The following is a 21,884-nucleotide window of genomic DNA, read 5'->3' on the forward strand; positions in this document are numbered from 1 at the left end:
AACACAATGCAAGTGCAAAAAACATTTGCATGCTTTGTATGCTGAACCCACGCTGAAAACAGTTATCCACTCCCTTCAACTTTAAATATTAACATATATTAAACATGATGCAGGCCTTAGAAGAATGAAGAATCAAACTCAGGGGGTGGTTGTTTTTTGGATTCTTCATTCTTCATTCTTCTTCTCTTGCTTGACATTGAGCTGTTTAAGTGAAGTAGTTGCAAGTTTGTCATTAGAAGCATGGAATCCATTTTGATAGAGGTTTAGCAAGTTAGCCAAACAATTCAATATGATTTGATATCATGGTCAGACATCGATAACTACGTCAATTCATTGCTTGCTGTGTTAGGTTGTATGCTTCTATTGGGAGACAGAGATGCCTGCAGAGACGACTGGTGGAGAAAATCTATCCCCGCTCTGTGTCTCGCTCATCAGTCATCACCACATGCACTGACCCAAGCTGAGGCTGCAGAGGTCAAGACCACGCTGTCCATCTCTGTTACTCCCGTTCATGAATAAACAGAGGCCAGTGAATGGGTGTGCGTGTCCGTCAGGGCGATCACATGCACACAAAGACACACACACGCACATACACACACAGCCTCGTGCCGACTCCTCTGGCATAATTAGAAACATTTGGGATCATTTGCAAAGGGAACACAAGCTTTGATGGGATCCAGATGCACTACTGGGTTTCACCGAAATACAGGAACCCTTATTTACAAGGGGCCATTACAGGCTCCTCACCCAGGGAGGTGTGTGGGTGTGTGTGGGTGTGTGTCTAGATACTAAATGAGTGTTTGGATGTGTGGATCATCCATTTTCAGGTCAGACTGTTGTAAGATCTTATGTCATTTGTAGATACAACTGAGTTCTTTTTCAAAGTGAATTCATGAATCTCTTGGTGGCGTTCTGCGCATCTTTATTTGTGTCCTTTCTTTTGCAATTGTTTTCTGTCTTCTCTTTTGTTGTCATCCTTCATTTGTTTTTCTGTAGAGGAAAAAGAATGAAATGTTGTTAGATGGCAAAAAAAAACTGATGACTACTGATTGCAAAACAGGGAGGGCAAGCGTTGCAAGCTAATAGTGCAATGCTGCCATCTTGTGGTGAAGATAATGAACACTTGATAGAAGTGGTTGAGGGTTGTTGATGTCTGGTCAGGTTTAGGTTCACATAAATCGTTGGCTCAGTTCAATTTGTGATTCAAATTAATATATAAGATATCTGTCAATATAGCAGATAACATTGGGCGAACATTTTATGCAGGACATTTTAACACTAATCTCTAAATTAAATCAAAACACAAATCCAAGAAAGAAATAAGTAACACATCCGAGCTAAAACTGAAACAAAGCAATGTCATTAAATTGTCTATTAATCAAGTCACTCACCTTTTTGTCCAGATATCCTCTTTACAAATCTACAGGGTTTCACTTTTAGCCCCCGATCGCTGTGCTTTCCTGCTCCATGTCGGGTTCTTCAGTGCACCTGAAAAACAAACAAGACAAATCTCCCGTTATTTAAACCTGCAAACTTGTCTCAGGTGCGTGTGTATGTAGCTGTTTTAGAATGGCACTGAACGCAAATGTCAGCGTGAAAGGATCCGGAGTTTCTGCAGACTTTACTAGGGGAGAAAGTCTGCAGAAACTCTGATGTCTTAAGGAGCTCAAAGGAGAACACAGCAGGAGATTCTCCCCTGGATTAATTGTGAGCGAATGGGGAGGATGATGACATTTGTAACATGTGAAAATAATAAAAAAATCAAATCAAATCAAATATCTCCAGATGAAAAGACAAAGATAAATGTGTCAAGAGAGGTTTTGGTGATAAGTTTGGTGCCGGTGTCGATGTGCTCATTGTGCTGTTAACAAAAACATGTGATCGCAGCAGCAGAATTTATCGTATTTATTTTTTATGTTGCATCCTGCCTCCTGTCTGCTGCGCCACCCCTCATCTGAACGCTCCAGAAATGTCTGTGTTGTGAACGCATCTGAACGGAGAATCTCATGTGTGCTTGGCTGTAGTGTTTGGTTTGAGTTGACTGAAGACATCTCTGTGGTGCACTGAACATGACTAAACAGATGTCTCACTGTCTTTGAGACGAAAAGGTGAAAATAGGATCTGACACAGTAAAAAAAAGAAAAGAAGTGTCACTACAAATCACATCATGTCACATTAGCAAACAGCACTGACCTTTCTGTAATGTTGGTGCTGATTGCTGAGATCGGCTTAATGCTCCACTGTCCACTGATCAGAACAGCCTCACCAGCCATGTTTCCATCAGTCCATCACTGTAGTGTCACTCATGTGCCGGTGAACTGATCGATGGAAGGAAGCATCCCTGCAGAAAACAAAACAACAGGTCAATTAAGTACTTTACATTAGTGTGTGTGTTTGTGTGTGTGTGTGTGTGTGTGTGTGTCTGCGTGTGTCTGCGTGTGTACCGTGGGCTGGCCGATAGAGAGTCAGTCGAACCTCAGGTGGTGACATCTTGAACAGCCTCAGCACTTTCTACAAAAAAAGAAAAACGGTTATATTGGTGAAGCTGCAGTGACAGTATTAAAGGAGGAATTTTCACACTAATAAAATTACAAACATGACTAAACACAACCCCTGTTAGCTAAAATTGTACATATATCGTATATAAAGTACAAATACAGTACAGTACGATCGTATATCTTCATTCATATTTGGGAACAATATGATACTGAGCCAGTGTAGGGAAAATAATCTGCATAAAAGATTGATGCATTCATTCTTGAATTAATGAATTGATATAGTACGAGAACCACCTAAAATGACATTAACCATCTTTGAGAAAAATTCATCTGACGTCTGCTTTGACTTTTGTTTTCAGCTAACATGTCTTTTATCCATCCATCTACGGAGGAGGTGGGGTTTATGACTTTTACTGCAGCTGGCCACTAGGGGCGATCTAGAGTTGTCATGTCGTCCATCTTTATGTTCAGTCTGTGGAACCATCTTGGGGAAAACATGACCGACTGATCGGGTCGGGCCTGAGTAAGGTTTGCTCAGACAGAACACTGCAGCCTGAGCTACACACTAACGACTAGCAGAAAGGTGTTATGGAAAGTTTAACCCACAGACTGTGATTTAAAAGGAGTAAGTAAAATGCACATCATTCTCATCCTCATCCAAATCACACAGGGGACACTTTCCGTCCTTTGGGACTAAATTTCCAGTCACATTTGAACTGAGCACAAGCGCACGTTTGAACTCTGCTCAGTTAAACAAGGTTACTCAACGGTTCGTTTGCCAACACATGTTCTGTAAATCAGACTCTGCATGTTCCCTTGCCAATGGATAATTATTTAATCCCAATAAAGGGTTTGTTTCGTAAACCTATTGTTAAGCCTGTTAATTCTAAACCTATTCTTCAATTGCAGGACGTCACCTTTGTTCCTCACCCCACATGACTCCCTGCCATCCCACAGCACCACATAGAGACAGTTTTATGGCCAATGTAATGCTTCCCCACAGCAGATCCCTCTGGTGTTGGCCCAAGGGATTCTGTATGTATTTTAACCAAGACCCTCACAAAGCTCCACCTTTCTCAATACAGTCTTCAGAGCCCTAAAGACACGAATGGCACTAGAATGATGCATTAACCTCAGCAATGCCCACCAGCCTCCTTGAATTCAAACACGCACCATCAAAACTCTCTGGTAGTTTTTGCATAATTTTGCTTACAACCAGACAAAACCAGCCGTCAAACAAACTGGTGAAAACATAACTTCCTTCGTGGAGGTAAGAAAAATCTAAAATATTTAACCTCATTGAAACTAAACCAATATGAAACATGAACCTGTGTTTATATGGCTAAGTATGACTGATATAATATTACTATTATTATAGAAAATTATCTATCACAGGCTATAGTGAAAGAACAGCATCATATCCATCATATTAGAGACACCAATGAACAGGAAAATAAATAATGGTTTATAGAGAATTAAAGTACTAAATAAAATAAAATAAAATAAATAAAAGTTGACTCCATTTGACTTTGGTCATACTGGATAGGACAGCTCCTTGAGTGATTGGCCATTGATGGCCAAAAGGACGTCTCCCTCCTGGATCCTGCCGCTCTGCTGTGCCGGCTGACCAGGGAAAAGTTGCTTTATCCGCACCAGGCTGCCAAAGTCCTGTGTGGGTGGATCCAGCTCGCACATGAGGAAGCTGAATCCCAGGCCTTTTGCACTCTTGGTCAGCGTCACCTCCTGGGTGTTGTCTAAAGGGTTCAGAGGTAGGAGGTGATGGAAGAATGAGGAGGTGGAGATGTGGGGAGGTCGGGAGATAAAAGTAAATTTGAGACAGGGAGTGGAGGGGGGGAAGTGGAAGAAAGGGAAGAAAAAGTTGTTTGAGATTGTTTTAATTTTGTGTTGTCTTGTTCAGCTTTAAACTCCAAATATGTAAAAATATTCTATCAAATGAATGCAGAGTTAATATTTGATGTATCAAAACAACTGGGATTGCCTCATTCAGTGAGTTTAGCTGAGCATAAAGACTGGAAACATTGGAGTTAACCAGTATATGTGTCCTCCATCATCAGTCCATCATGTTTCTCTGTATGTCTTATTGAATGCTTCATTTTCATCTTTCACCTGTTAACGTAACATTCCCTCCATCAACAGATAAGAAGAAGAATAGTTATAGTTTATAATTAGTATGAAGGAATAACAACAATAAGCTGCTTTCAGACATGCACTGAACTCTGGAGATCCTCCACACACTTTCCTTTGGGGCTGTGTGTATCAACACAAATGTCCAAGTGAGAGCCTGCGGTCTTTCCTCAGAGTTTCCCTGTCCAGTCCCCCAGTCAGCAGAAAGTGGAGGAGCGTTTTGTTAAAACACAGCAGGAGAAAGAAAGTCCTGATCCAATTCTACGGACGTCCTCCAGAGGTCATGTCTGAAAACAGCCTTAGTGTGTTTGATATAATTGAGTATAGCGTTAGTTTAGGCAGGTCACAAAGTCAAGCTCACACAATCCAATACGTCAGTTGACAGCAGCAGATCTCTGCGCCAGCCCACATCAGCTGATGGCTCATTAATGCCTGATCTGTTCTGTGTCAGGATGTTTTCACTGTTGCTCTCCTTGCCAGACTTTCCATGGAAGGTGTGCGCTCCCCATCTTAAAGGGATAGTTCACCCACGAATCTAAACTCACTCATCATCTACTCACCACTATTCTGATGGAGGGGTGCGTGAAGTGTTTGAGTCCACAAAAAACTTTTGGAGTTTGAAGGGTAAACAGTATTGCAACCAAATTGACTTCATTTCCATTGTATTTGGCTGTGATGCTGTTTGCACTCACACTACTGGATGCAAGAGTGGAGGTGATGCTTGATCTCCACCCTTGCATCGACTTGTATGAGTTGAGGTTGGGTGGGAAGTTATTATCTTATCTCCAAAATCCTGGTGACATGACCTTGTTTCATTCTTGTAGGGGGTCTGTTTGTCGACTCTCCTTTGAATACGATCAAATTGTGTCTTTTCCCCCAACAAAATTATAATTTCATCATCATAGCAATTCAAGGCTTGTTATGTCACGATTTAAAATAATAATTTCATTGTCATCCCTTGCATGTGCTCTTCTGTGGATGTGATGACACATTTAACATTTAAAAAAAACATACAATTATTAAAACTAAATTTAAATTAAAAAATGTACCCAGTCAAACTATTTAATAGAAAATACTCACGCCTACATGAAAGTACATACATTCATGTGGGGTCATTCTGAACAATTAGATGTTAATGACACATTGTTGCTTGATCCACAGGATAGAGGTGATGTGTGGGATGACAGATATAGAAGGACAGGGTGAAGGATAAGGGAAGCCAGAGGGATAAGAAGAGGAAGGTCAGGGTCAGTAAGGAAGATCAGGATGAAGAGGAGGAAGTGTGTGAAAGTTCACCTTCAAGCAGTCCGACCCGCCTCGCTGCCTGCTCAGCTATTCACGCACAAAACGGCTTAAAGTCGCCAGGCTCTCTCACGAATGTTCTGCCTCACTTTGAGAGTAGAGCGGTGTCAGCGGACTTAACACTTTGACGTTTCTATCCTCGCTAGTCACCACCAGAAATACCAGTCAGTTAAACTAATATTTCATTGATATAAAAAGTTTGTTAAAGGGGAATTCTGGTATTTTGCAACCTGGGCCCTATGTTTATGATTGTGTGTAAATTAATGGTACATACAAAAAGTTAGTCAGAAGATCTCCTCCGCCAGCAGCCGTGACACAATGGCAGTGGCTTCAATGTAATCTTATGGTGCTACTGCAACACTCCATGAAATGTCCACTTAAAGAGCTTTTTGTCACCAATCAAATGTCATTCTAGGTGTTTGCTAACTGTTTGGTAAGTCTCACTCACCATGCAGCAGCTCATCGTTCCACCTCTGCTTGTTGCCTCTCTCTTTCTCTCTCTCTCCTCCTTTGCTCTTCAGTTTGTAGGAGCTCTTTTTCTAGTTGCTCCAGCACAAACAAGTAGTCAAATGCTTCATCGACATTGTCCACATCAGAGAAAGATTTAGCCATAATAGTTTCTCTCTGTAAAATCTAAACTCCGCTCACACAACTCTCAAACTCACTCACTCAACAACCCAAGTCTCATGAAACTTTAAAGTGAGACCTCTTGTTGAGCACGACGTGTAATGATTATAACTATGACAATAACAATTTGATCATTGATTAGTGAATATTAGTGATTTCCTGGACTGTCACAGTTGCCCCATAAAATTCCATTGTAGCTGTGTTGCGGTTTCCATACCATTTATTTGCACAACTTTGGACATTTGTATTGTTAATTGTTACATATCATATCTTTAGAACTCCATTGGTGGGGCTGAGGCATCCTACCATCAGTGACGAAGCTGTAGTCTCTGGGCTGGTCACTGATCGTGCTCGTAGGGGTGCTGTTGGACGAGCAGCTTTTGAGTCTTGGCCGACTGGTGACTGGACTGAGGCTCTGATTGGAGGCGCTGCTGCTGGTGTCTGCACTGAGCGAAACCCTGGGCAGGTTCACAAGCTCCCTCTCCACAACCATGGTCACCACCTCGAGAGGAGACACGGGTGTTATCGAGAAGAAACAAATATCAACGTTACTCATGGCCGGCACCAAGATTCTTTTCTCTACCTGTGCTATGATGAGGCTGGACCAAGACAAGGAGAGACTAAAAAAGGCATATTACAGACAGAAAATTCTTTTGTTGAATTTGGCCAAAGAACATTAGTGACCACAGCAGCGGACAGTGCCCACACAGCCACAATTCATAACAAAAACTCCTCCATCCAATAAATAGAAGTATATTTATTCATTCATATGCCTGGGGTCGGGTTGGGAGCTGTATGGTTATTCACTTTTAAGTAGTCTTTATTATTTATATATTCATTATTAGAAAATTTAAATATACCCTACCTAGATATTACCATCTCTTAAAAGAAGTGGTCTTACCTCTCCAGTTTTACTCAGATGCTCCACAGCCTGCTGATATGTGAAGCCCTGGAAGCTAATTCCATCCACCTCCAACAGTCTGTCACCTGTAACCGACAAATATACAGAGAAAAGGATTACTCACAGTTTAACTATCAATGTGTATTTCTCTTTACTTGTTTTATACCAAGTTTGTCTCAGCCTAGAACCTTGTGTTGTACTGTTGTATGGAAGTGTTGTATTTCTGTGTCACAGTTTTAATCAGGATGTTATTGTCCACTACCTGAGCATTTACCACATTTACCATTAGTCAGTCCATTGTTGGATTTGTTGCTGTCGTACCTGTATGGACTCGTCCATCTCTCTCTACAGCCCCTCCTGCTACGAGACTCTTGATGTAGACTCCTCCATTAGGAAGGTTAGTGTTGACTCCACCCTGAACAGTCAGTGAAGGAGGCTTTTAGTTCAACTCTTATTCACAACAAACCATCAGTGTTAATGGTGAAGAGGAATTACAGAGTGTGATAAATGTAGCAAGCCTGGGATAGTCACTCATTGGTGGCATTACTCGAGTAAAAGATTTTACAATAAAGTGAGTCTTAAGAGGTGACGTGATAGATTTCTATCTCCAGAGTTTCACAGCTGAGAGGCCTGAATAGCAAAAGACAGGGCACCTAATAAAAACTATACACAGTTAATTGCATTACAGTAATCTGACTCTGGACATAATGAAATCATGGATAACCATTTTTAAGTCCATAAAAAAAAAAAGGTTTCTAATTTCGGTTGGCTGTCTCAGTTAGGCCAAGGACCAAAAGATGCAGTAGAATCAAAAATAACTCTTGGGTTGCGGGCGTCTTCACAGACATATGGATAGGGCACCCACACTAGAGGAGAGATTGTTGATGACTAAACTACCCAAAGATAAAGTTGTTAAAATAATTTCCTCGTCAGTCTGCTGCAACTTTAAAACTTTTGAAGCCATTTTCAAATAAGGGTCACTGCTCATTATATGTTGTACCTCATAGTTTAATGAATCTTAAACCAGTTCTCCACTGTAAAACAGAATAATCAAGGGCAATAAACAGGCACATGGTTTGATAATGCATGTTCAATTTTACTGGTTTGTTCTTCTACCTAAAGGAATAATTTTACTTGTGGAGAATTTTTACACTGTGGTGTTGAAATTTTTGCTTAGTGAGTATCAGAATACTCATACCACCAATGGTTGTGCAGCTATAGTGTAGTGGTGATCAGTGTGGTGATCTCTCTCTCTCCCTCTCCCTCTCTCTGTCTAATCTTGTCAGACCACAGATGTTAATCAGATTAAGAGGAGCAGACTCTCTGACCTACTGCTGAAGATGAGTTGCTGTACTAATACTTTTACCTTCCTGACTGTTCATTCCTAATGATTTTAATCAAATCCCTCCAGTGTAAACATATTGATCATATGAATACAAGCTCTTACAGGCTAACAGCAAAACTAGGTGGCACGGTGGACCAGTGGTTAGAACTGTCACCTTACAACCGTCAGATTTCCTGCCCTTATACCTTTAAATAGTGATATCAGAGGACGGTTGAGAAGATTTGATTAAAATTTGAATTTTATTATAGGCAAACTGTCTCTCTACCTTTGACAACCTTAACAATTCCCCCTTGTTGTGTTACACAATGACTGAACTGTGGTTTGTTTCAGATTGGCTTCTCTGTTTCTTGTTAGCTCTATAGCTTTGAGAAAAGCAACATTTTTTGAAAATTCTTCCTTCTTCGTGCACATAGTGTTCTTCAAAAAACCTTAGAAAATAAGCTTCAGGGGGCAATCAGATTTCAGCTGGGGCCAGTGCCCCCTTGGCCCCACCCCTAGATCTGCCCCGGTTTTATCTGCCACCATTTCATCTACTGCAGTGTCACTGGAGTTAAAAATGTTTTATTATCTCACCGAGATGCTGATGCCCAGACTTCCTGCTATCTTCCTGAGCTCCACAGTAATCTCCTCTGGCCTCACAGAGTTCAGAGAGGGAGACAGAGAGCAGCAGTCCTGAAAACAACACACACAGAAACCACAGTGACTTCAATGCCCTGCGGTTCAAAATCATCACGGTGCAATGCATTTGTATGGGTTGTTTTAGGTTATTGCTGGTTTTCAATTTATCTCAATAAGTATTTGACAAGCCACCTTGATTGAATGATGATCGGATTTATCTGAGGTAGAGTAAGATGTGTGTACTGTTTTTATTATTGCATTATGAAAGGCTTTTGATTTTTAGCTGTATAAAACCATCTGAACCATCACAATGATTCTACCTGTGCACCAAGGACTCGTCCTTCACAGGGGACGTGCAGCCTGTTGCCAGTCTTTGGTGTCATCATGACCGAAACGATATCCAGGCCGCTGTCCTCTGATCGGCCGCCTGTCATCAGTGTGGGCTGGGATTCGTAATTCCTCAGCACAGGAGAGCGCACGCTGTTGTTACTGAGGGAAGCTGGAGACAAAAAATAACAAAGTAGCTTAAATCGCTTACTGTCATACCTTCACAAATTAAAAAAATGTCCATGCACTCTGAGAAGAAGACAACTTTTCTTTTGGTTTTGTTGAAGGAACAATAAGACATTTTGAAAAATATGTAACAGACATTGAACAACAAAGATAATGTTCATCACTAAAAAATAGAGTTAACAAAGATCTAATATTTACATTCTGTTCACACGGAGCAGGTACCTCAATAGGCTAATTAGTCTGTCAGTTTATTATGCCCATAAACAAAGAAGGGTAAAGGGTCACAGCCATACTACCATTACACACACACACACACACACACACACACACTCATAGAGCGAGCACCTTTGGGCTGTGAGATAATGAGCTGCACCTCCTCTGGGCTGCTCTGCATGACATCTGCTGCCTCACTGAAGGTGACACCCTCCAGGCTGATGTGGTTCAGAGAGATCAGACGACCACCTGAGGGCAAAGGTCACAGTGAAACGGTGTCCTGTAACAGTAAAGAAGTGAAAGACCCCCCCCCCACCACCACCACTTCTGAAACTCTGTGTGACCCCCCCAAAGGTCCCACAAACACCTCCCAGCCTCTCTGCCCTATTTGCACTTCCCTGCTGCACATTTTCTGAGCCCATTTTCTTAAAGCAGAAGGAGATGCTGGATTAAATTCGAGACAAACATCCCCATAAAACAATCCGCTGGCTTTATTTTAATATAGGGGGAAATTAAGTCAAAAGTCGAAAGCAGAACTTCAGAGAAAGCAGAAAGCGAAAATGATCCACGTGATTATTTACCTGGTCTGATGCGTCCATCCTTGTCAACTGGTCCACCAGGAACAATGGAGGCAACAAAGATGCCCAAGTCGTAACACCCCACAGTGTCCTCCCCCACTATCACTATACCTGGACAGACACAAACCACAGGTGTGTGAAAAAGACAAGAAAGAGCATTTCTTCAGTGACCATCGTGAAGTGCGGTTGGCTTACCGAGGCCAAGCTTTGGGTCTTTCTTTAAGGAAACACAAATGACTTCTCTATCTGATGATGATCCCAGCTTAGGCGACGTTTCTGTGAGACATGTTGTGAAAAAACACAAACATTAACTTACACAGTATATATGTTACAATGACAATCCCCAAAACAGTGAAGCCAATTTGTTTTAGAGACTTTTGGATGGGGCGAAGCATAATTCATAACCTTCTGATATTTAATCCTTTCAAGTCCGAAATTAATATTAAAATCTGTATTGTCCAATAATGCAGGCATTAATAGAAATGAATCTAATCTGACCTTACATAATAAGACACAATACATTACCCGAAATAAAATCCAGTCCAGCCCTGAACAGCTACATTTTTATTTAACTTAGGGTTGGTAAGCCTGAGAAAACAAGTAAGAGCAGGCACCTGATACATCGCACCGCCTCCCATCAACCCACTTGTCAAAGCCCTACCCCCCAAAAACATAAATGTGCATTAAATGACAACTATTAGAAGCAGACTTCTGTCTTTGCTAACTTAAATATGGAATATATATTGTTATATCCTCTGGACTCTGGTGACACTTGAATTCTTAGTATTCTCAAAATGTTATGTTTTTTAAAACTATAAATGCAAATGTAATGTAATGCAAAGCTTGTTAGCTGGAGTACTTGTGATGCACCATGTGTCATGTGTGGGTTGTCAGTTAAAGAATATGAGCGGTGTGCTTGGTGATGCTGTACCTCTTAATGCTGGAGAACCAGAGGGGGCCTCAGATCCACTCCTCAGAGAGAATGCTGGGGAACGCATGCCAGTGCTGCTGCGCTGACTGCTGGAGCAGGTGCTGCAGGAGAAACACAGAAAGAGGAAAACTAAGAAAAACCTTGTCAGTGATTTTTAAACCCTTTCAGAAAGTCTGGAGCAAACCTAATTAATGTGGGAAAAAAACAGCACAATAACAATGAACCTTTGCTCGTTGAGGCTCTGTTGCTGCTGTTTAACCCGGGCCTCGATCCTTGCAGTGACGTCATCACACAGCTTGGTTAGAGACTCCTCCTGAGGCGTGGTCAGTCCACTTTCATCCTGTGGCGTCTCTGAACATGAGTAGGACTTGAGCCGGCTGCTCTGAGCACGACAAACTGCTGCATACTGCACAATGTTCGCCTCTGGAGGCAAAAGCAGAGAAATATCTTGAGTCTTGAGTTACTGGAAATTGTTGTTTTGTTGGTTTATTTTTCATGCATTTTCTCTCAATGTTGTGTTGAGCAGCTGACCTGAGTTCAGGCTGTGGGTGAGCTGGCGAGAGTTCATTTCATTGTTGAACTTATGCTGGGCGGAGCACAGGTTACACAGATACTTGGCTATCTTTGACCTTTCCGTGATGAAGATGTACTTCTTCTTGCTGCCACGGCTCTCTATTACAAATTTATGCCTCTGCAGGGACAGGCAAGAAAAGCTTTTCAGAAAATGGTTAGAAGGTTTTTGAATTTCATACAGGAAATTTGATGAAATGCACAATGTGTAATTTCCGACACTAGGGGTCTCTCAATCAACAATAACAAAAAACCTAGTTTGATGACTTCATGAAGTAGCATGGGATCATGGGAGTTGCTGTCTTCACCACCAGTGCCGATGGGATGCATCTCGGGCACAAATCATGTTCACAGATGAGGTCATGTATTAAAGTTTTATTCATGTTACACAGCAAATGGCTGAATAACTGTGATCCTTTACGAGTGACCAATACAAACAGGAAAGGAAAAACAGCCGACTAACTGGCTAACAGTGTGTTTTGCTTTCGTCATAATGTCCTTTGCCACGAAAGTTACAGCAGAGACAATCCAAGCAACGGGTATGGCTGATGAGGCATTTAAAAGGAGACCCTAATGAAACATCCCACTCCCTTTTAAAAAAATTGGAAATTTCTTATCGTTTTAAGACCAGTTTAAGACATTTTGATGAAGTTTTACACGTTATACCTTTAAATGATAAAATATCAGTCCACTCACATTAGAGGAGATGGTTGCGGTCTCCCTCCAGAAGAAATTCTGACTAGTGGACCTGCAGCCATCTTTGACCTCATAGACGATGACTCCTTTGGCACAAACCCCGAGGATAATCTCTCCTTCTAAAGGCTTTTTTTCACGCGTCACACGGTGGAACAACACACCGTATTCAGGCAACTGCTGACACACCTAATGGGACAAATAGAAAGTGGCAATCGTATTTCAGATTAAAGAAATGGTGCTGGACTTTCACGATCAATAGATATGGATCTTTAATTTTAATTCCCCTACTTTGAGGAAGTCAAGCTCTGATTCGTCAGTGAGCATCTGAGCGTTGTTGGTGTGAAGTCGTAGCAGCTCGTCCTTAATGTAAGGCAAGGCACGTTTCTCCATCACACTCTTGGGGATGTATTGGTCCGGGCGGTAGTAATTCCTACCATACACCTAAAACAGCAAATCAAAACCTGGTATTTTCACAATCCATTGCATTCCATTAGTTCATGCAGAATGCATTGTTACAATTATAAAGTTCCATTTTAATGATAAATCTTATAAAATAATCATCAAATCATAGTTAAAGAGAAGGAAAATTCACATTGGGAGGGATGGAAGCATTATGGTCTGGTTTTCAACCGACAACCAAAAATGGTAGAAATCATCTCCAAGAAAAATGTATTTAATGTATTCTTTGACTTTTTAGTTTGGTCCATGTCCCACTGCTAACATAGAGGAAGGGTTCATGACCAAATAGCTTCACTTTAGCTGTCGTTATATACAGTCTATAGTTTTTCTTCTCAGAGAGCAACAGGCCGAAACTTAACTGCTGCTTTATCATCCATATTGTGAATCACTCAACTATAATGGAAGTGCAGTACACCAATGCTGGGAGGCCCATTTAACAGCGTCTGAGGAGACCACTGCCCAGACTAACCTCAGGCATGCAGTCTCCATATTCTGTCTGCAGGGCCAGAGCTCCCAGGTACAGAGCAGTCTCCTCGTGGCAGGACAGCCTGTCGTCCAAAAGGTCTCTCCTGAGCTGGAGGTAATACTGGTGGCGGGTCTGTTTGTGTCTGATGGAGTAGACCAAACATATCTGAACAATTCAACATGACCAGGTATTTTTGCTTGAAGAAAGAAAGATACTTACAAAAGAAGAGAAATGTCACTGACAAAGAATTTGACCCTGAAGTAAAGAACAAAGGTGGTTGTAGGCACTTTCTTCCAGCTATCTGGAGCAACTTTGGAAATCTTGGTATCGTTGTCCACAAAGAAAAACTCACTATCTGAAAAAAGAAGTGAAACATATAGAAAAACACAGTATTCCCTCCACTACTGGGGCAGTTATTCATTTGTGTGTTATATATTCTTGTGCTGCTTCACCATCAATGTAGGCGAGGCCAAAGTAGAAATGTTCCATCAGGTTGGAGTGAGCCACAATCATGTCAAAGACGTCTCCTCCTCGGGATTTCACCTCACATTTGACCAGGATGCTCTGACCATTGGGCATCACCACACTCAGCTCTCTCTGGGTGGTTGAAGATTTCCCTTTCTTTGACTGAGAAAAAGGGAACACACATTTGAGGGAATTTGTGGTGCATTATTCTAATGGGAAGAATGCAATGGGAGGGACCACTGGAAAAGTTAGTCATATGGTTTTATGAAGTGATGCATAAAATGGAAAAATTGGATGCTTTATAGATGAGTAAGTACCACATTTTGATTTGTTACAATTTTAGTCTGTAGTCAATCAGGTTATGCATTCTAGACGTTCAGGACTGGCATCATTACAAGCATGTTGTGCAACCGATTAATCCCAAACACTGACCGTCCCCGACTTAAACAGTCAGTTTACCGTACATGAATGAATGAAAATGCCATTTGGTTGAGTTTAATGGGACAAATATGATGGATCATGCTCTATAATCTAAAATGAATTAATTGAAATTGCAGTTCACAAAGAAAGGGAGTGAGTCACATTATCTCTAGATTTTACTGGACAGACCAGCTTCCAGCTGATGGTCTCATTGGATTTAGTCCACACACTTTTAAAAGAAGACAGAATTTAGTCAATTTTTTCTACAACTCACCAAAATGGATCCAGGCAGCTCCAAGGTGACAAGTGGCTCATCTAAAATTTTCACAAACTCAGGACCAAGGTCCTGCAACAGAAAAGGAAATGGAAAGAAACAAGTGTCAGTAACACAGATGATACTTGGTGTGTCTTTGTTGTTCTAAAAGCTGGAACACAATGGGATGCATTCATTTTCCATGAATGTCAAAGAAGAATTGGCCAGTAGAATAACATGGGCCTGATTTGAAATGTCATCAATACAGAATACGAATGTACACACCACATTACCACGTAATAATATACTGCAGTTATTCGGCTCACCTTGGCTTTCTTGTCATTCAGGCTCATTGTGGAGTCAAACTGTGTGAGGGATCTTAAGTTGGTGTTCCGATGACCGTCCATGTACGGACTACAGGGGCTGCGGTTCAGCTGCTGCCAGCTGCCATAACTCTCTCTGTGTCGACCTCCAGAGGTGATCCTGGTAAACATTGAGATTTCCATTCTCAGTCTGATAATAGTCAAGATCCGTCAGGATCATGAAATGACGGCTTAAAACCAGAACGTATAAACTTTATATCACCACAAGTAAATCTTACACTGAAATAAACATCATTATCATTATTTTACATTGTTTTATTTGTCTGCATAGTGCTTTCACTTGTTTTTAGAATAATACTAAAATACATCTGTCTGCAAAATGTTTACAGACATTGCTGATATCATCACTTATAAAGCACTTAACATCATTTTACAATCAGCTCTAAATCATAGCTTTTAATGTGAACTTCTTACATTTTGTCACTTGCAACTTGCATGCCCATCTATATCAAGTGCCTAACACCACAATGAATCCATTGCAGGTGTATTTATGATTAATGTGCACATATAATTATTTACATTCCTGTCCCACCTGTTTCTTTTTCTTAGCACTTCATTATTATGCAAATGTTATAAAAGAGTTGTCAATGTGTTGTTTAAATGCCCAAAGCACAAACACAACACATCACAACACTTCACAACTGTGGAAATATGGCTTTCTGAGGAGCATGTGAATGCACGGATCATGCACACTTCATACCCTGCATGCTCGGATGGATAAGATGCTCCCGAGAATGTTCTAGAAATCTTCTTCTTCATCGCCCAAGTTGAGTAATTGAAGGAGCCCCCTGGAACACAAAATGGTACATAATACTAATGCTCACTTGCCAATTTTACACTTACTCCCTTTTTTTGCTGAGAGTTAGATGAGAAGATTTTTGACATTTGTCTGTGTGCTGAACATGAAGCTACAAACAGAAGTTGGTTGGCTAACTAATACATTTGTTTAGTCCCATTTTAAAGATTCCTACAAATATTAACGTCCTTAGCTCTGTTGCTATTTTGTCAGGATGTCTCATTTTGTCTCATTTTGGTTCAGAGGACGTGCCTCTAAATCTCACAATTTAACAGTTTGTATGAACACAAACCTAAAACTTAAGTGTATGTTTTGCTCTTAGCTGATATTTAGTGCACAGACAAGAAGGTAGAATTTATCTACTCATCCTAACTCACAGCAACAAAGTGAGTATAACCAAAATGTGAAAGCATTGCCTTAAATTGACAAAAGGGATACCGTACTTACTGTGTAATCTGTCCCTGACCATTTGACTGCGGTCTGTTAGCTGGGATCCATTTTCAGCCATGGACACATGATCAACCTGCAAAGATATCATTGTCCAGCTCAAGGAGCAAGCAGAAAGTGGGTGGTTTCAGTAAATTCAAAAGAAAAATGAAGTAAACTAAATGAAAACTTTTCATAACTTAACAAGAGCTTAAACCACACAAATCATCCACCCCCCCCCCCACTAGCTGCACACTCACTGAGTTCCTGTAGACATCTTCAACCAGATGTCTTATGAGGCGCTCTGCGGGAGGCAGCATGGCGGCCTTGTGGTGAAGCTCACACGTCTCCAGCACTGTCAGCAGGTCAGTCCGCCTCACCACCATTTCTTCACACATACTAAGCAGTAAACCCTCCAGCCCTGCACTCAGCTGGACTGGCTGAGAGGAAACAGATGACAGGAAAAGAGATGATGCACAAAAACATGCAAGAATATGTTTAAGCAAGAGAAAGTATGAGGGAGGAACGTACCTGGTTATGAGGTAGATGATAATCAACGCACCAGTAAAGAGTCATCCCCAGTGAGTAAACAACCATCTGATGGAAAGCAGAACAGGCAGAAACTTATTCCTGCTCGTATAAAACAGTCTCAAGTCCTTTTTTGGGACTTTGGAGTCTTGGTGTGTGCAACACTTATGCTATCAACTGATTACTAACAATTTTTAAATATTTTTGATAACAGGGTTATGGTCACAAACAATGTCTGGAATTTTCAGAGCACATAGGCAATGACAGCTCTTGTCAGCCCTAACCCTCATGTTTAGTTTACTGGGGTCATTTATAGTTCTTCATACATTTTGTATCAGATGTCCTCAAAACAACATTGCTAGTATTTTCCCAACCTTTTCAGCTGGAGTCCTGGTGGAGGCAACATGAGTCTGCTGGACCTCAGGAGCCGTGAAGGAGGCAATATCTTCATATCTTGCACAGCTCTTGAAGGCCAGATTCCCAGTGGCTGACAGTAGCACCGAGCCTGGGCTTAGCACGCTGCACATGTTGCCAGAACCTGAGCACCGAGCAGAACAGACTTAGCAGATGTGGGCCACTTCAAGAAATGATGCAGTACTTCAGGCCTTCTAGTTGCCTGAGCAAGATGGATGCGAGCCTTTATGTGTACCCAGTATCCCAAAACAAGCCTTTTTTGGCATTAGATGTAATCTGGATATCAATCTATGAGTTTGGGCCACCTTTGGCACCTTTAGGTGATATATGGTATTGCTATAGCTTACTTGTCGCCCCGAGATCTGACAAACAGGAGAAGACTGCCCATGTGCCATCAGTACATGCAGTATGTGGGCTGGATGTGGGATGTGGGCCATATCTGGGCAAAAACTGTTCTGGTATGTGGGGAAACTGGTGACATTGAACAGAATGTGATAGCCATCACTGGATCCACATTCTGTGTTTGTTTTATAAAAAGTCTTGGATAGAAAAATGAGCTCAGTGCAAGCAAGTATGAGACTTCGAGTTCAGAAAAAGCTTGATGGTATGCTGCACTTCATTTTATTTGAATGCATGCTACCTTTGAACCGAGCCCTGTAGCTAGGTAATGTGTGAATCTGGAAGGAAATGTAACTCGTAGCTCTGGTTACTTTTTTTGGAGATGTCCAGAAGGGCCTCAGTGGTGGCGAGCAGCAGACACCAGACCTCGTCCTCGTCCAGTGGTGACCCCCGGGCCTCCAACACTTCTGCCAGGGTCACAAATGTACCCATCCTGACAAGGACACACACATACACTGATTTCCTGGACATGTACTCTAACCTTAACTATTTTATTACTCACCTAAACCTAACCTAACCTCAAGAGATGTCTTTACCATACATTTTTACAGAGAGCTAAAGTTTGGTCGTACCTATAAGAATTTGCTAAATATTGTGCACTAATTTTGTTGCAGTATCCAAAGATATTGTACAAAGAAGAATATTTGCTATAAAGTTGCAACACAAGTTGTGTGTGTATAACTATATGGTGTATTTATGTAGAGGTGAGAGTTGATAGCAAGGGTGTCCTGTGGAACCTTTAGAGGTCAGAGGTTGGCGTTTCAGACAGACAAGCTCAGGGGTTTAGTGGCATTAGATCTAATTAGAAACAAATCCCACACTTCTGCCAACTGCCTTCATATTTTCTGGTATCGCAATAAATTTGCATCTATTGCCAACGTCTAACTTCACTAAGAAACATTCAGAATGCAAAAACATGACTGCTTCAGTGGAGCTTCTTTTTGTTTTGCCTGATTACAGACTTAAAGACTTGAAGAAGCTGCAGTTTTAGCTTTCAAACACATAATATTTGCACAGCATGTGTCTTGTTTGTAAAATTGTCTTTTCGATTGTGTAAACTGTATCAACCTGCTCTCCACCTTTGCTCAGTTGAGTCAGACTTTGAGCAGTTTTAAAGTACTTGTGCTTACGTTAAAGGTCTCATACCTTGAGAAGATTACAGTAATTGAAAATATCCAGTACACCGATGGCAACACGTCATTACATCATGTGTAACTACACAGTGTAATAGGCTTCCGGTCGGCAAGAAGAGAAAGGAATGCAGACGGGACGTAGATTTGACTTTATGGAGGACAGCCTTGTCAATGTTAGATTTTAAGTAAGTAGGAGTCTCATATGAGTTTATGCTATTGCTACATAGCCAATGTTGACCTCCAAATCTAATAAAACCTTCCAACGTCAGCATCAATGGTTGTAAAGAATTCTAATCACTATGCAAGACAATGTAGTATGTTTGACTACATGTACATGCGTGCGGATAAAATACAAACTTTGTAGGATTACTTTATGGTTTGTCAGCATCCAGGAAGTATCTTACTAAAATCATTTTATTCCTTCTAATAAGAAAAGGAATGGAAAACAATGGGTAGCAGATGGATGTGGTTATTGTTCTAATTCAGTTGAATCTATTGTAATATCACTGGATGGGACTGCTGTTGTTTTTTCTGCTATTTAGACATTCAGACATTGCATTGATTCTGACATGCGAGCAGAATTTCGTCGCTGACAGAAACCAGACCACAGCAATTTGAAAGTTTGCCAAACGACCATGCTCTGTTAATCACGTTATGTGCACCCTGATTCAATTGAACCATGATAACCTCGGGTGAGGCGTCTGCACGGTAGCTGGAATAGTTTGTATTACCTCAGTGTGTTTATGATCACATATGATCACAGGAATGGGCATGGGAATGTAACAATTGGCAATATTGTCAAATAAAAAATAACAACCAAATGAAACAATGACTAGAATAACTACACAAGATTTTGTCTTTACATGGATACTTCCACTGCCACCTTCCTTGAAGATTCTGACAATGATTTTTGTTGTGAAACACACGTCGACTCAGTTGCATTGAAACAAATCAACTCTTAAAATTGACCATCCTTCTAAATGTATCCAGGGAAATCTAGCCGAGGCTCTGTTTCATCAACACCCGGCTGTGTGAGTTTGAAGCTTTTTATCTGTGTCGCCCTCTCCTGCAATCGAATCACTTCAGTGTTGATTCCTGAGCAAAATGTTATTGTTACAGCAGCGCAAATGAAGACCAGCGAGGGAAAAGCACGGTGACCGTTTGTGATATGTGTTGGTTAAATCAAAGGAGTCAGCCCGCAGTCTGCAAACAGACATTTCTAGGCCCACAGGTGGTCTGGTGAGTCATGTTCAAGGCTAAAGAACATTATAACTTGGTTTTGACACATTATGCGACCTACCTTATTTCATCTGGCATCTGAAGAGAGATTCTTCTTAAATTCCTTCAGACATCCGCCACTTTAATCCTTCCTCTTATGCATCGCTTGCTGCCATTCTAACCACCTCTCCTTGCTCCGAGGGCTTCTGTCAGTCATGGCAGCTTGTAAAACATGACAGATCAATCTACTCGGCAGACAGGACACATCAGCTCCATAGCATAATTTCCTCTGTACTATCAACTAATGACGTGCTGTTTCTGCGTATTCCGTCATTTTAGACTATTTTTAGAATAGGGCGCATAAGAACATAATTGGATTTGCAGGGCAAGCTAATGGCAGATGGGGCAGCAAAGGACCAAGCCATTGTACACACTGTGTTAATCTGATGTTTCAACCGCAAGTGACACAGTGTCCCACTTTCTTTCAGTGCCTTATGCAGATTTACACACCGAGTGACTAATACATATGATTTTCTAAATTTAACAAAACATGCAACATACTTTTAAACCATTCTGCCATTTTTAGTCATGAAAAAGCATGTAAAACCTTACTTAGGATAACCACCATGCAAATTTGATAGACATAAGAAGTAATTATATTAAATCTCAAATATCAATGTTTAATGTACCAGTTTGGAAAAAAAATGTCTTGATGTAACACTTATGTAAGTAGTGTATGAGGTATGTATCAGGTCATACAGGCTGGAATACTGTAACTCGTCCTTATGAGTGTTATAAACGAGCAATACATGAACTCTAACATACTAACATGCAAAGTGACATGTAATGGAATAGCCTGTTTAAGCTGTGGTGGCTAATGAGGTAGAGCCAGCCACTAGCCAGACGGTAGGTAGTTCAATCCTCCTTGTGCAAGATACTGAACCCGAAACTACGGTCAGTGTGTAAATGGGCTTGTTATATGTATGGCTGCATTCTGTTTGTGTGAATGGGTGCCTGTGACTTACTTTAAATCACTTTGAAATAAAGCGCTACGCATACGTGTATACAGTATATGTGCAGTCCATGCCACCAGCAAGGGGGAATTTGTCACCTATAATTTAAACACAGGGGTAATGATATAAAGGAAATACCAATAAAGTATTGAACAATAGCACTCATATAATTATGTTCACTTTCTACCAGAATGAAAAATCTCTTATTTCAATATGTTTGTGTTAACTCATTAATAACAACAACAACAATAATCATCATACATTTGATTTCACAGCACCTCTCTAGACTATATATATATTATTAAACATAAAGAATATAATGGATAAAACAGGTCTTATTAATAATTTGATATGTGAGAGATAGATATGATTATATTTATCTCGTCTGAAATAGTAGAATTCAAGGTATCCATGTAATTATGTGTTGGATATTAAAGGATTAAATGTGGTTTGGCTTTAGAGGAAGACACAATGTTTTCATATTTGACCAAATGTTGTTGTGCACAGGGCTCTGCCATGTTGCAAATGGTATTCAATTCAAACTTTATTGATTTACAGATTAGAAAAAAACATA

At 40.8% G+C, this 21,884-nt stretch overlaps 1 protein-coding gene across 2 annotated transcripts; it reads right to left on the reverse strand.

Moving 5' to 3' along the window:
* Positions 1-1,391: 1,391 nt before the first annotated feature.
* On the reverse strand, positions 1,392-20,626 carry frmpd2 (FERM and PDZ domain containing 2). 2 transcript variants are annotated; one of them, XM_020082828.2, is made up of 29 exons: positions 20,380-20,626; positions 18,258-18,379; positions 17,508-17,671; positions 17,137-17,202; positions 16,866-17,045; positions 16,627-16,702; positions 16,084-16,171; positions 15,327-15,483; positions 15,022-15,093; positions 14,315-14,489; positions 14,082-14,217; positions 13,866-14,004; positions 13,226-13,378; positions 12,938-13,123; positions 12,203-12,362; positions 11,896-12,094; positions 11,672-11,772; positions 10,936-11,016; positions 10,744-10,851; positions 10,295-10,411; positions 9,757-9,935; positions 9,392-9,490; positions 7,795-7,888; positions 7,474-7,559; positions 6,879-7,074; positions 4,038-4,252; positions 2,445-2,511; positions 2,194-2,341; positions 1,392-1,488 (listed from the first exon to the last, which is right to left on the reverse strand). In XM_020082828.2, the coding sequence occupies exons 1-28, from the start codon at positions 20,394-20,396 to the stop codon at positions 2,304-2,306; spliced, it is 3,471 nt and encodes a 1,156-aa protein (XP_019938387.2). In that variant the 5' UTR covers positions 20,397-20,626; the 3' UTR covers positions 1,392-1,488; positions 2,194-2,303. The 2 variants fall into 2 exon arrangements, with proteins under 2 accessions (XP_019938387.2, XP_069374064.1); XM_069517963.1 differs by lacking the exon at positions 4,038-4,252.
* Positions 20,627-21,884: the final 1,258 nt, after the last annotated feature.

Source organism: Paralichthys olivaceus, chromosome 21 (genome assembly GCF_024713975.1).
Source record: "Paralichthys olivaceus isolate ysfri-2021 chromosome 21, ASM2471397v2, whole genome shotgun sequence".
Lineage (NCBI taxonomy): Eukaryota > Metazoa > Chordata > Actinopteri > Pleuronectiformes > Paralichthyidae > Paralichthys > Paralichthys olivaceus.

What these genes read in the sequence shown, in the direction of transcription:
- frmpd2 (XM_020082828.2), bottom strand. An exon ending in GGTCAGGGACAGATTACACA is followed by an intron (nt 16,172 to 16,626) that starts GTAAGTACGGTA and finishes TTTGTGTTCCAG; the next exon opens with GGGGCTCCTTCAATTACTCA. An exon ending in TATCCATCCGAGCATGCAGG is followed by an intron (nt 15,484 to 16,083) that starts GTATGAAGTGTG and finishes AATGTTTACCAG; the next exon opens with GATCACCTCTGGAGGTCGAC.